The 12,886-nt window shown below is 37.3% G+C and overlaps 1 protein-coding gene across 1 annotated transcript in view; it reads right to left on the reverse strand.

Moving 5' to 3' along the window:
• Positions 1 to 2,032: 2,032 nt before the first annotated feature.
• The window catches only part of Atf6 (bZIP_ATF6 domain-containing protein ATf6), a 273,849-nt gene continuing 262,995 nt past the window's right edge, over positions 2,033 to 12,886 (reverse strand). Inside the window, exon 13 of the mRNA XM_090372442.1 lies at positions 2,033 to 2,308. Within this exon, the coding sequence (XP_090228568.1) occupies positions 2,067 to 2,308 (242 nt within the window). The 3' untranslated portion in view covers positions 2,033 to 2,066. The remainder of the gene's footprint in view (positions 2,309 to 12,886) is intronic.

Below are 12,886 nucleotides of genomic sequence, written 5' to 3' on the forward strand. Positions count from 1 at the left end.
TAATTTACTGTAACATTTATATAAGAGTATAAATACACAAACATTTAATTTAATAAAATCACCCATCTCATTGCATGATATCTGAGTATCATATTAATGGAACCATTTATGTAAGACACTATGTGCTTCCAGAGCTATTAACCCTCAATTCCCAAGACTAGAAGAATGTGAATATTCTATCAGGACAGTTAAATAAAGGAGAATCTATGCTAACAGAAAAAAAAAGATGCAAAGTTGTGTTATATAAACAAACGCTGATGAACATGTTAGTGTAAAAATTTCAGTTATGGAAAAGTATCACAACTTAATTGCCTAGTTCAACCTGTATGATCTTTCTTATTTATGATATATAAATATGCAAAGAAACAGGACTTTACTGTTATCAGATCTGTTGATAAATACAGATCTAGTAAGAGAGGCTTACTCACTCTTTTGCTGAAATTCACTAAAAACTGAATGATATATATGGAAGTAGTTTAGTTTAAAACTGCTTGTCTCTTTATAGTTAAGAAACAGCAGGTAGAAACTACACCAATATGAAAAAAATGTTTTTCTAATTTGGTTTCTTCCATCTTCCTTTCTTCTGGATGAATGATGCTTGGCATTATATTATATATGAATCAACAGGTGCAATTCCCAAAGAACACTGTGGAATTAAAAAAAAAAAACACACACACACACATTCATTTTTGACAGAGGTTGCTGTTTTGGTTTTTAGGAGCATTAGCAACTAAGGCCATATTGCTCCGGGATATGCGGTGGTCATTCCCTGACCTTTCCGCATCCTCCGTATTTGGTGGTGATGGGCTCGAACCCCGGTCTAATCAAGAAGCATGTGCTACACACTGCTGCTCCTTCCCACCTGGCTACGGAGGCGCCTATTTTTTTTTGACAGAAGCATCCCTAAAACTGTAGTGATGACACCATTAAGATATATGGTTATTTTTTAACAGACCACTATGACTAAAGGAAAGCTAATTAATAAAATAAAGAATTAATTTCTACAATATTATATTTTATCTTACATTAGTAAAAGTAAGATACAAAAAAGTCTCAATTTTTTCTTAGAAGGAATATACCAAGAATATCAAGGTGGGATTACATAGCACCAAATGTTACATCCTTTATGTGCAGGCTTTACCTAATTTTAAATTAGGTAAGCAAATCTAAAGTCACAGAAGTTTTATATCATAAGAAAATGAGTAACCAATTTTCACCAAAGTTCTTACTGCAACTAATACCTCCAGTAAAGTTAACTAGTACAATATGTACATATGGGGATACTAACAAATAATAGAAAAATATCATGACTTTCAAATATTAATTGCATGATGTGTTTTCTAGCTTCATTGAATTATATTTTTGATAAATGCAAATAAATTATAAATTTTTTCCAATGAAAAATATCTTTTTCTTTTTCAAAACTAAATTTGTCTAAATTTAACCTCCATTATTTTATAATATGGAACATATACAACAAAAGGAGTAATTAAAAAACAGGAGTAATTATATTTTGAACTTTTGTATGCTATAAAAAAAACCCGTGAGCCTTAAATTTTCAGAATGCTCACAAATAAATATATTTCCCATGGTATCAAATGTCAGTATGCTATGTTACATTCTTGTGATGAAAACCATATGAAAGATGAAACATGCAAAATCTGAAATATACACATAATTACAGTTCCCAAAAATTTTAGGAATGTTTTTTTTGAGAACTTTTTTTTTTGGCATTCTTATGAAAAGCTCCCGAGCATACTCTGTTAAAAATAACATTAAATATCCAAATAAGGATTTCTCTCTTACCTGCCATTCCTTATTTTCTTTTATCTGCTACTCCTTATTTTTAGCATGATAAATTTCCTCCCCCCCCACTTCCAACATGATATTTAACTTTCAATCGGGAACAATTTCTACGTGAAAAAGAGTGCGCACCAAAGAAGATGGGCTATGGTGAAACTCATAAGAGCTGCTCAAGTTATTACGGAAAAAGTATATGATCTCACTTCTGTCTTTACATCACAGTTAGTATTGTGGTATGCGGTACAGCATTTTTTTGTGTTTATTCAGGGAGATCTTGATTCAGCAAACCTTCTCTGTGCTTTTGACCTCTGCAGCCTACCTCCTGTACTATGTGGCATGGTAAATTCTGAAGAATCTGCATATGGATCTCCACCAGTACTGTGGTTCTGTTTATGCCATAAATGTGGAGGAATCAATGACTCTTTGACATACACAAGTTTGGTATTCATCACCTCGCAGTCAATTTGCATCATTGTCACATGTTGTTTTGGTTGTTCCATTGATTCTGCAAAATAAAAATCACAGAATGCAAAGTGAAAAATATTTGAGACAAAACTATAAACAAAATATGTCAAATGCACTTGTCTTACAAACTTTTAACAACAAATTAAGCCTACTTGGCTATTATTATAATAACAATATTTCTTTATTTGCAAATATGATTACTTATATAAAATATACACATTGTATATACAAAGTCTGCTCAAAAATTATCTGGATTATGATTGTTCAAGGTCGGAACAGAAAACACTGTGACAAAGCGTAATCTGTTTAGCCACATCTCATCCTTGCCTTCACACAGTAAACTGTTCACTTTCTTATGGACATCTGCTTTTGTTGGCTGATAATGAGGAAATGTTTCCACATCTTGCCATATTTCAAAATGGAGTTCATCAAATAACATGCTTTAATTTTACGTTAAAATTAGAAATTCACAAATGAAGCATTTGAGCTTCTTAAAATGGTATATAGAAGAACTGCAATGAACTATACACAAGTTTTTGCCTGGCTCCTTTTTTTTCAAAGACAAAGGAAGTCTGTCGAAAATGATTAACAGTCTAGATGGTTCTCAACTTGAACAGATGGTGAAATTGTGTTTCAGATTGAACTTTGGTACAAAATGACTGAAGATTAGCTGTTTGTGAAATAAATCAAGAAATTTATATCTCCAACCAATAGCGTCATTCCATTTTAACGAAGACACAAGGAGTGTTTCCACTAAGTTTGTGCTGTGGTCATTAACAAAGGGACAAGTCATCCTGATTTGTCTGAACATGTGCCTAATGAAGAAACATATCATAAGTGGAGATGAAATGTGGGTTTATGGCTGTTTGTGAATGACAACAGCAGTCATCCCAGTGGAAAGCTCCTTCTCGCCATCCCAGAAAAGTGCAGGAAATGTATGCAAAAATGATAACCATTTTTTTCATGCATTTGCTAGCATTTTTGTGACTGTGAGGGCATTGTTCACCACAAATATGCTCCAGAGGGACAAACAATTAATAAAGAGTTCTACATTAAAAGTTCTGACACACAAAGATGTTTCACAACATTTAATGTAGAAAAAGACCAGAAACGTGTACCCCCAACTGGTTACTTCACTGTGCGATCCCATTTACTGCTATGTGTACAGAGGTTTTTGGGAAGACACAGAATCACTTTAGTCCAGCAACTCCCGAGTAACAGATATGGCACCACATGACTTTTTTTGTGTGTGTCCTAGATAAAAACCCATAAAGGATACTGAGTTGATGACATATAAACAAAAAAGAGTAATATGATGGCTCAGCTTTTGTTAATTTCAAAATCAGCTTTCCAGAAAAACTTCCAAGAATGGGAATATCACTGGGCTAAGTGATTAAACATTATTTCAAATGGGATTAAGTCACCCCATAAGTATGCTTAGCAGTCTGGATTTGAACAGACTTTGTATGATGAATATTTGCACCCCAAGACAATCAAGGCAAGAAGGGGTTTACAAGGATGAAAAATTCCAGTTAAAAATTGCTACATGTACTGCAGTTTTTGAATTTACACTATAAATGATTTAACTCAATGTTAACCACCCTGCAGAGTGATTAATGACAGTAATCAGTGTATGAAACAAAAAGACCTTGGGGGAGGGAAGAGAACTGTGCAGATGGGCTGCTAAGGACAGGTGATGGGGTTTTGTCAATGATATACAAGAATTTTTCCAGCAATGATAAGGAAATGATGGTTAGGCCACATCTTGAGTATTATATACAGATTTGGAAGGCTCATTTTAAGAAGGATGTGAATTCATTGGAACAGGTGCAGGGATGGGCAATAAGATCAATCAAGGACACAAATAGGTGCTTTTACCATAAAAGGCTTCAGGTGCACAGTTTCCACACTGCAGTTTGCAGTGTGGAAACTATGCACCTACAAGGAGAATGATTGAAGCATTTAAGGCCTTAAGTAAATTAAATGTGGATGGCATCCTCACTTTTGCTCATATAAGGAGGCATAAATTTAAATGGAGGAAGGATGGCTGCAGGACAGATGTGTGGAAATCTCCTTCCAGCCAGAGAGTAGTTGATTGTTCAAACAAATTATCAAAGGGGAATGGACAAATGTGGGAAGATTTTTTTTCTCCCTCTCTGCTGATTGCATATAATAAATTTTCTTCCTTGCAGCTTTTGCCACTACTAACTACAAGAATTGTTTTAATTATTATTATTTTTTAAAACAAATGTCAAAATATGGAAGCAGCTCACACTCTTGCTCTTTTTAAGTTGGGTACTACAAATTAGTCAATTGGTTCACAATCTTTTTTTCATTTTATTCAATTCCATCAGTAATAACAGTTTTTGCAGAAAACTCCTTTTAATAACTAATGAAATTTTAAAATGAAATAACTTCTTGAATGTACTGAATACCTCTTGATATTATAATTTTATTAATGAGTTAGCAACTAATTAACTAACTACTGCTGGGGCACTGGCATGGTTTCAATTAATACCAGCCTTATTAGTTCAATCAATCAGGCCAAAAATCCTGGGTGTAGAGTGTGCTCTGTGTGTGAATGAGCATAGTCATGGAAAAAAAAAACAGATAGTGGCACTTTATTCCTTTTTTCATTACTCAAATCAGAATCTCTTTATAATATGCTTGCACAATTTCAATTCAAAGAAAGGTTAAAACCTCATTTTGTGATGATTTGTTTTCAAGTATAGGGGAAAAGAAGGGAAAGGCATTCCAACAAGATTATGAAAGTAATATAGCAAACTTTTATAGATAATTTTAAAATAAATCTGAGGGTTTATTATAAAACAATTCTGAACAATTTCATGAAAGATGCACCAAATGCCACAAAAAAAAATAAATAAAAAATAAAATCCCACATCCTTTGCACCTTTGAGTAAACCTGTAATGCTTTTTTTTTTTTTTGGGAGTGGGAGGAGAATAGTTTGGCAACTTCCAGTGGGATGACTGGAATTTCATTTTGGGATCACAGCAATATACCCATGTTTTATGGATCACTAATAAAAGTGTGACTGATGAAATTGGGATCCATTTCTACACTTCTTTTAAGCTCTTCATGCAGTTCCTGACAGTGAACGTCTTTGTCATCATTCAACAATCTTGAAAAAAAAAAAATTTCCGACACTTAACACATGTCCAGGCTTTCAGTCAAAATTATTTGACATCATACAAAGGAGATTCCCTGTACATCCACAATCATTTCAACACTACTTGAAGTGAAGACTGACCCATCATCTTTGACAGGGGTCTCTCAATGTACAGCCTTATTTAAGCAAACATCACCAAATGCAGTTCTTCACACAGTAACAGATGTTCTGCTTTCATATCCGTTATGAGTGTGATAGAGGCCTAAACCATATCTGCATCTTATGCGCGCACGCGCCCGCGCACACACTTCAGCGAAGTGAAGTGAAGTGAAGTGGTTAAAACCAGTAATGTGGTGAGCCCTCCCCTATGCTTACTCATAATCTTGGCCCCATACCTGCATAATAATTGCCTTAAAACTCTTTTGTTTAGAACTCATATATTTGAATTTTTCCATTACTTAAAATATGTAGTAACATTCTGTAAAAAGAAATCATTAAAATAGCTGGGATGAAATTATGATTAAAGGCATTTTTAATAATTACTACAAGGGCACCTTCAACACTGGACTATATATATATATTTTTCAGACATCTTTTACATAGATACCTGTACACAGTCCAGTCACAATATTATGACCCCCCCCCCCCAATGCAGACATCACACATGCCTAGTGAATTATACAGCACACGTGTCAAGTTCACGCACCTCAAGCATATAAGGCTTGACGTTCGGCATCCGTGAACACAGTAACAGCCTCTTTCATGGGAAAAGCACGCGCAACCTATCAGACCTGGAAAAAAAGGTATGATCGTCGGCTATTGGGCAAGGGGTATCAGCATTTCCGAAACAGCGGACTTTGTGAAATGCTCATGTGCTGCAGTGGTGAAAGTGTATCAAGACTGGATGAATGGGACAGTTTTGACAACCCGATTTCCAATTGTGGAGCCTCGTGCGCCATGATCCCAGAGGTGAACATCAGATGAAATGGTTGATCAGGACCGATTGGCGTGCTACTGTTGCTCAACTGGCCATCCAAATGAACCGTGGGCCACCTGAAAGGTCTCCAACATGACAGTGCGTTGAATCCTGTTGCACATTGGGCTCTGGAGCTGACGGCCATTCATCGCAAACAACACCGTCAGTTTGCACAGCAATACTGACACTGGACCCCGGCCGAGTGGCAATGGGTGGCCTTCTCCGATGAGTCATGGCATGGTTTCTGTCCCACCAAGTGGATGGACGGTGGCGTATTAGGCATTAAACCTCTGAAAACAGACACCCGGACATGACTGTTGGCAGAAGGCAGGCTGGTGGGGGGTGGCATTATGGTCTGGGGAATGTTTTCATGGCATGGCTTGGGTCCACTGATACCTCTGGAGGGCACCCTGAATGCAAATGGTTACCTATCAATCGTCACCAATCAGGTACACTCGTACACGCTGACTGTGTTTTCTGGGGGAGATGGTATCTATCAGCAAGACAATGCACCATGCCTTGTCACCAGAATTGTCTGAGTGGCTTGAGGAGCATGACGAAGACTTCAAGCTACTCCCATGGCCACCTGGATCTTAACCCAATTGAAAATCTATGGGACCACCTCGATCGACACATCAGATGGATGGATCCTCCAACAAGGAACCTACAGGAACTCTGGGGATGCACTGCAGTCTGCATGGTCACAGATACCCGTAGCAACTTTCTGCAGACTTATTGAGTTCCTCCCATGGCAGCTGGCTGCAGTAAATACTGCAAAAGGTGTATATTCTGGATACTAGGTAGGTGGTCATAATAATGTGACTGGACCCTGCATATTAGTATTAGTGCTGGCAAACGTTGCAAAAAAAGCAAGCTTATACAGTGTCAGCAAAAAAAAAAAAAAACACTTCCCATAATCATCTGTCCATCTCCTCTAACTATTTGTCTACTTCTTCCTCGAATTTATTCCTACTACCTACTCTGACAACACCAAATGGAAGTTTGTTCCAACACAGTCAATGACCGATGAAAAATTTCCACACATCGATTCTTCCTCAATTTGAATTTATGCCCTCTCATGTACATAGTCTAAGCAAGAAGAAGGATTCCATTGGCATTGAGTTTACCTAATCCATTCATAGCCTTAAACACCTCAATCAAATCTCCTGACATGTTTATAATCTCTAGATGCTGCAATTTGCAGAACTGGTGGTCCCAGTTCTGCAAATTGTTTAATAAGAATAAACTTTTGCTCCCCTTAGTAATCTTGCTCTTCTTTGCACCTGTTCCAACAGATCCACATCCTTCCACAAATGAGGCTATCAGACCTGGATGCAGTACTGAACAATTGCCTTATACAATGGGATAATCACCTCCTTATCCCTGTTGGCAAAATTCTTGTATATCGCTGATAGCACCCCATGAGCTGTCCTGGCAGCCTGTCTACATTGCTCAGAAAACTTAATTTCATAACTGACTGCACAATTGTCCTGAGATCTTTTTCATTCTCCTCTGCCTTGTATGTGGAACCACACAGCTGAACTATATGGTACCACATACACATGAACACATTAAACTGAGTTTACTACTCCCAATATGAAGTACCTTGCATTTGACAATATTAAATTCAAATGATAAAAGCATATCAATATCATTTAATAAATATTGAAAACGACAACGGACCAAAGACTGAATTCTGGGAAGGGGGGAATCTTCCAACATTTATCTAAGAAGAGCAGTGTCTGCTTAACCATCCCTTTATCCATAGCAGTAACCTGCTATACTGCTGCAATTTTTACAATATTCTTTTATTGGAAACAATACCAAAAGCTTTTCTGATATTTAAGTATATGATGTGAAAATTATTTTCTGTATCTAGTTCCCTTGTCTCAGAGTATCCAATCAGAGAAGACTGCCCCTTAAAAAATCCATACTGTGACTGCAGTATAAATGTATTCCTGTTTAGATGGGCCTGGACTTGGATTACAGAACTTCTTTAACCAGTGACTCCATTATTTTCCCTGGAACAGAAATGAAACTAGCAGGTCTGTAATTAAATGTCACCCTTTGATCCCCCTTTATAAATTGGGGGCACATTTCCGGTCCATGTATAGCGCTATAAGTAGTAAAAGGCCCTTGAAGTATCAGGCCTTACAGTCCCTATAAGGCCTTTAAGCAGTAAAATCTTTGTTATTTAGAGAGGCATGTTGTCAATTTAACTTTGTAAACAGTTGTCTCTCTATATTATTGATTTGTCTCAATTTTTATATTCTTTTCAGTGCATTAATTTTTTCTTTCCTCAATACTCCTAGGCCTTATAGGTCACCTATTTTATTTTCTTCAATATTCCTTTGGGTTGTAGGTAAAATTATTTTATTGTTATTTTGGAGTTAGGTTCCCAATAGCCACTAACTTATAGTGACCTATTATCAGGTCAGGATTTAAAAGTAGATAGATTTACCACTTTATCTCTACTTATATTATACTGCTTAAAAAAGCTTCTGTTGAATTGTATCATTTTATCTGTCTTTTATCTTATAAAGAATACAAACTTAAGTTAGACAATTTTTCTAGTACCACTTCTGTTAATTTGAACAAAATCATGCCTCAGACCACAGCACAGCAAGGAGCTCAAGCCAGTGGGAGTGCCGTGTTTCTGGGGAGAACGGAGGGGGCAGTTGTCCTCCAAATCACAACCTTATGAGATGTATGGCTTGTCTGATGTTTGCAGAGCTATCAGCAATGGGACTTGATATTGCCAAGGGGATGTCTTTGTGTGTGCTTGATGTAAGGAGTGAGAGGATATTAGGTGCCAATTCAGTGTTGTTATGAGCCTTTATGAAAGCTTGAAGAACTGGGTGGATGCACTTAAAGGTATCAAATTGCTGAGTCCCATCAAGCTCTCACCTTCCACATCAATGCCATAGCTTGCACTTGATCATTAAGGCAAACCAGCAGCAATCCTCAAATCTGTATGTGCTAGTCCCAGGTGCTAGTTGTTGCTGGTGACTACTGTCAGGGAAACGGGAAATATACACAAAAAAAAAAAAAAAAAAAAAAGGATAGGTGGAACAGAACCAGGGTATGTCTGCCAGGAGTAAAAGTTAATGATGTTGACATAAAAATGAGAGTAGGAGTGCATTATAGGCCTAATAACTCTGATCAGTACAATGAACAGCTGTACAGAGAAATAGAGTGATCCAGTAAATCAGAACATCTTATAATGGGAGATTTTAACTGTCCAGATATTGAGTGGAACTTGTGAGTTGGTCACTCACTCACACACTAGCAAGAATTTTGTGGATTCGTTTGTGGCTAAGAGAATGTAAATACTCTTGATCTGGTTATCAGCAGTGATTATTCATGCATTAAGAATTTGCAGATAAAAGACCCACTAGTGATCATGGCGTATTGATTTGGGATTTACTGAGAGAAATGTAACTACCACCAAGGGTAAAAGGTAGGGTTTTTGCTTTCGGAACAGTGGCAACAGTGGTCTCAGACAATTTTTAAATCCTATACAGTGGGATCAACTGATGATATTACCAGCAGCAAATTCTAAATGGGAAACATTCAAGGAATTAATCAATTAAGCTACCAGGCTTTTCATACCAAGTAAAAAATACACTTCAAGGTACAGGCCTAAATGGGTGTCAGATGAACTGATGAAACTCGTGGCAGAGAAGAAATGTGCATGGGATGCATATAAATTATCAGGCAACACAGAAGCCATTAGTAGACATAAACTAGTCTGTAATCAAGTTACAAAGGAGGTCAGGCAGGAAAAGGTATATGAGAGATACTTGGCGAAGGATGCAAAGTTTTCTTATATAAACACTAAAAGAAGAGATGAACTGCACTAGTTCCACGATGTCGATGGTTTAACTGTGGATCAACTGCTCAGGTTGCTGGCAGGCTGAATAGGTATTTTGCATCTACATTCATGCATGAAAAATGTTTTAAGGAAGAGGATGCCAGAGGTTTATTTAAATTTTAAATTTTCTGTTTATACTCCGGCACAACAACCATGTCAGCAGAGTTTACAATAAATCTTCAATACAAATATTTATCGTATTTAATAGTCACGGGCTTGAACCCCGGTCCACTCAAGGAACGTGTGCTATGCACTCTCGCTCCTGGCCACTGGGTTACGTCAGGCTTAAACTCTAACGAAGAGCTAAAGGATTTTGTAATAACTAAGAGTAAAGTGGAAGAGAAATTGTTGAAGTTAAACATAAAAAAGGAATCTCGGATGAATGGAATCTATCCAGTTATATTACAGAAGGCAGCAAATGAAGTAAACAAACTATTAGCCATACTTATGAGAGCATCTTGGATTCAGGAGAGGTCCCTCAGGACTGGACATGTGAGAACGTATCCCCATTTCACAAAGGGGGGGGGATCAAGCCGAAACAAGTTTTTTTTAAATTTTTTTTATGAAAAACATACACGAGAGGTATTAGAACTTATAGTACATAGTACTGTGCTTGTGTTGGAGGCTGAGAAGACGAAAGAAGATATTTGTTGACATTAGACTTGAACTTCTGTAGACTGTAATTTTCAGGACATATGAAGAAAGGTTGTTCCAGAAAACGACAGCTGAATGAATAAACGAGGAAGACGAAAAGTTGGTTCTGTGAGTTTGATGTTGAGCGGGAATTAAAGAAGCCAATTCAGAAGAACAGTGCCCATGAAAGTATCTGTAGAAAAGGCATGCAGCAGAAACAATACGTCTGAGGCAGAGATTGGAGAGACTGTCATTAATTAGAGATGAGTCATTAATTAACCTAACTGCCCTCTTCTGAATGGAATCTAGAAGCCTCAGAGAGGTTTTGGGGGCACTGCCCCAGATGCGGGAACAATATTCCATGGTAGGGCGGATTTGCAATTTGTACACAGTGAACAGCTGTTTGGAAGAAAAGTAAAGCCGAGAGCGAAAGAGAAAACCAAGTTTTTTAGATATAGAGGAAGCAATATTTGTAATGTACTTGTGCCAAGAGAGATTAGAAGTCACGGTAATACCCAAAAGAGATATATCATTTAGTCTAGAAATGTTCTCGTCACCAAAGATAAGCATAGGAGCAGAAGAATCCTTTTTGCGAGATATAAGACAACACTGAGTTTTAGAAGGATTGAAATCAACTGAGTTGTCTTTGTCCCACTGGAGAATTACCTGGAGATTGGCATTTAAGGAATTGGTAGCTTCAACTTCAACGAGAAGTTGAAGCTGATTTAGCAGGGCAAGGTTTCTCAAAATGGAAAGTGGAATGCAATGTGCTATCATCGGCAAAACTATGGATAGGATTTCCAGTCAATGGAAGAAGTTCATTAATATACAAGAGGAAAATAGTGGGGGAAAGAACTGAACCTTGGGGGAAACTAGCATTAGTGGAGAACTTAGAAGGCAGAGAGCCATCTACCATCACCCTCAATGAGCAATCAGAAAGAAAACTGGATAACCAATTAGAAAAAACAGTTGGAAAACCATAAGATGGAAGCTTGTTTAGAAGACATTTATGCCAAACACGATCGAAAGCCTTTGAGATGTGAAGAGCAACTGCTTGTGTTTCATTGAACGTTTCCATTGAATTTGTCCATAAATGGGTAACGTAAGCCAGAATATCACCAGTGGATCGACAGTGATGGAATCCATACTGGTGATCATTGATCAGGTGGAAGGTTTCTAGGTAGTTTAAGAGTTGGCGGTTAATTGATTTATCCATTACTTTAGAAAGAGTAGAAGTAATTGCAATGGAACGATAATTGGATGGGAGGGGATTTGTCACCCTTTTTAGTCGCTGTTTGGACAAGAGCAAACTTTCAAACAGAAGGAAAAACACCTTTGGAACAAGAAAGTAAAAACAGGCGGTAAAGAACAGGCGTAGGCTCAGGAGCACAGGTTTTGAGAATAAGTGGAAAAATATGATCAGGACCACCTGGAGCTTTCTTAGTATAACGATTTGTCAAAGTCCTTCTCACATCCTTTTGACGGAAAACCACAGGAGGCATTGAATGGAGCGTGTTGGGAATGGTGGGAGGTGTTTGACCAAGATCATTAATACATGAGTTGGAAGAAAAATGGGATGCTAGCAGGTCATCTTTATCCTTGGCTGAAGTGACAACAGAACCATTTGGTTTGGACAGATGTCGGAGCAGAGATGGGCAGAAGTTGCACCAATAGCTTTGGCAAGAGACCAGAATGCTCTGCTACCATTAGGGCAAGAAGCAAGTTTTCTACTTTAGCCTGTTCAAAATATAGTTTGGATTGATTAATAACTGCTTTATAATTGTTGCAAACTTTGGTGTAGGCAGAAAATGAAACTGAAGAATTAGAAACATGTCAATTATGATATGCAACGTTCTTCTCTTGAACAGCCTTAGCACATTTATTGGAAAACCAAGGTTTAGATAAAGGACGAGATTTTAAAGTGGAGTGTGGAATAAAGGATTCCATTCCTGCAAGAATAATTTCACTGACACGATCTGAGCAAACTTTGACATCAGAAGTTTTGAA

The sequence above is a fragment of the Mastigoproctus giganteus genome, chromosome 4, assembly GCF_048544385.1.
Source record: "Mastigoproctus giganteus isolate SK-2022 chromosome 4, ASM4854438v1, whole genome shotgun sequence".
NCBI classification, from domain to species: domain Eukaryota; kingdom Metazoa; phylum Arthropoda; class Arachnida; order Uropygi; family Thelyphonidae; genus Mastigoproctus; species Mastigoproctus giganteus.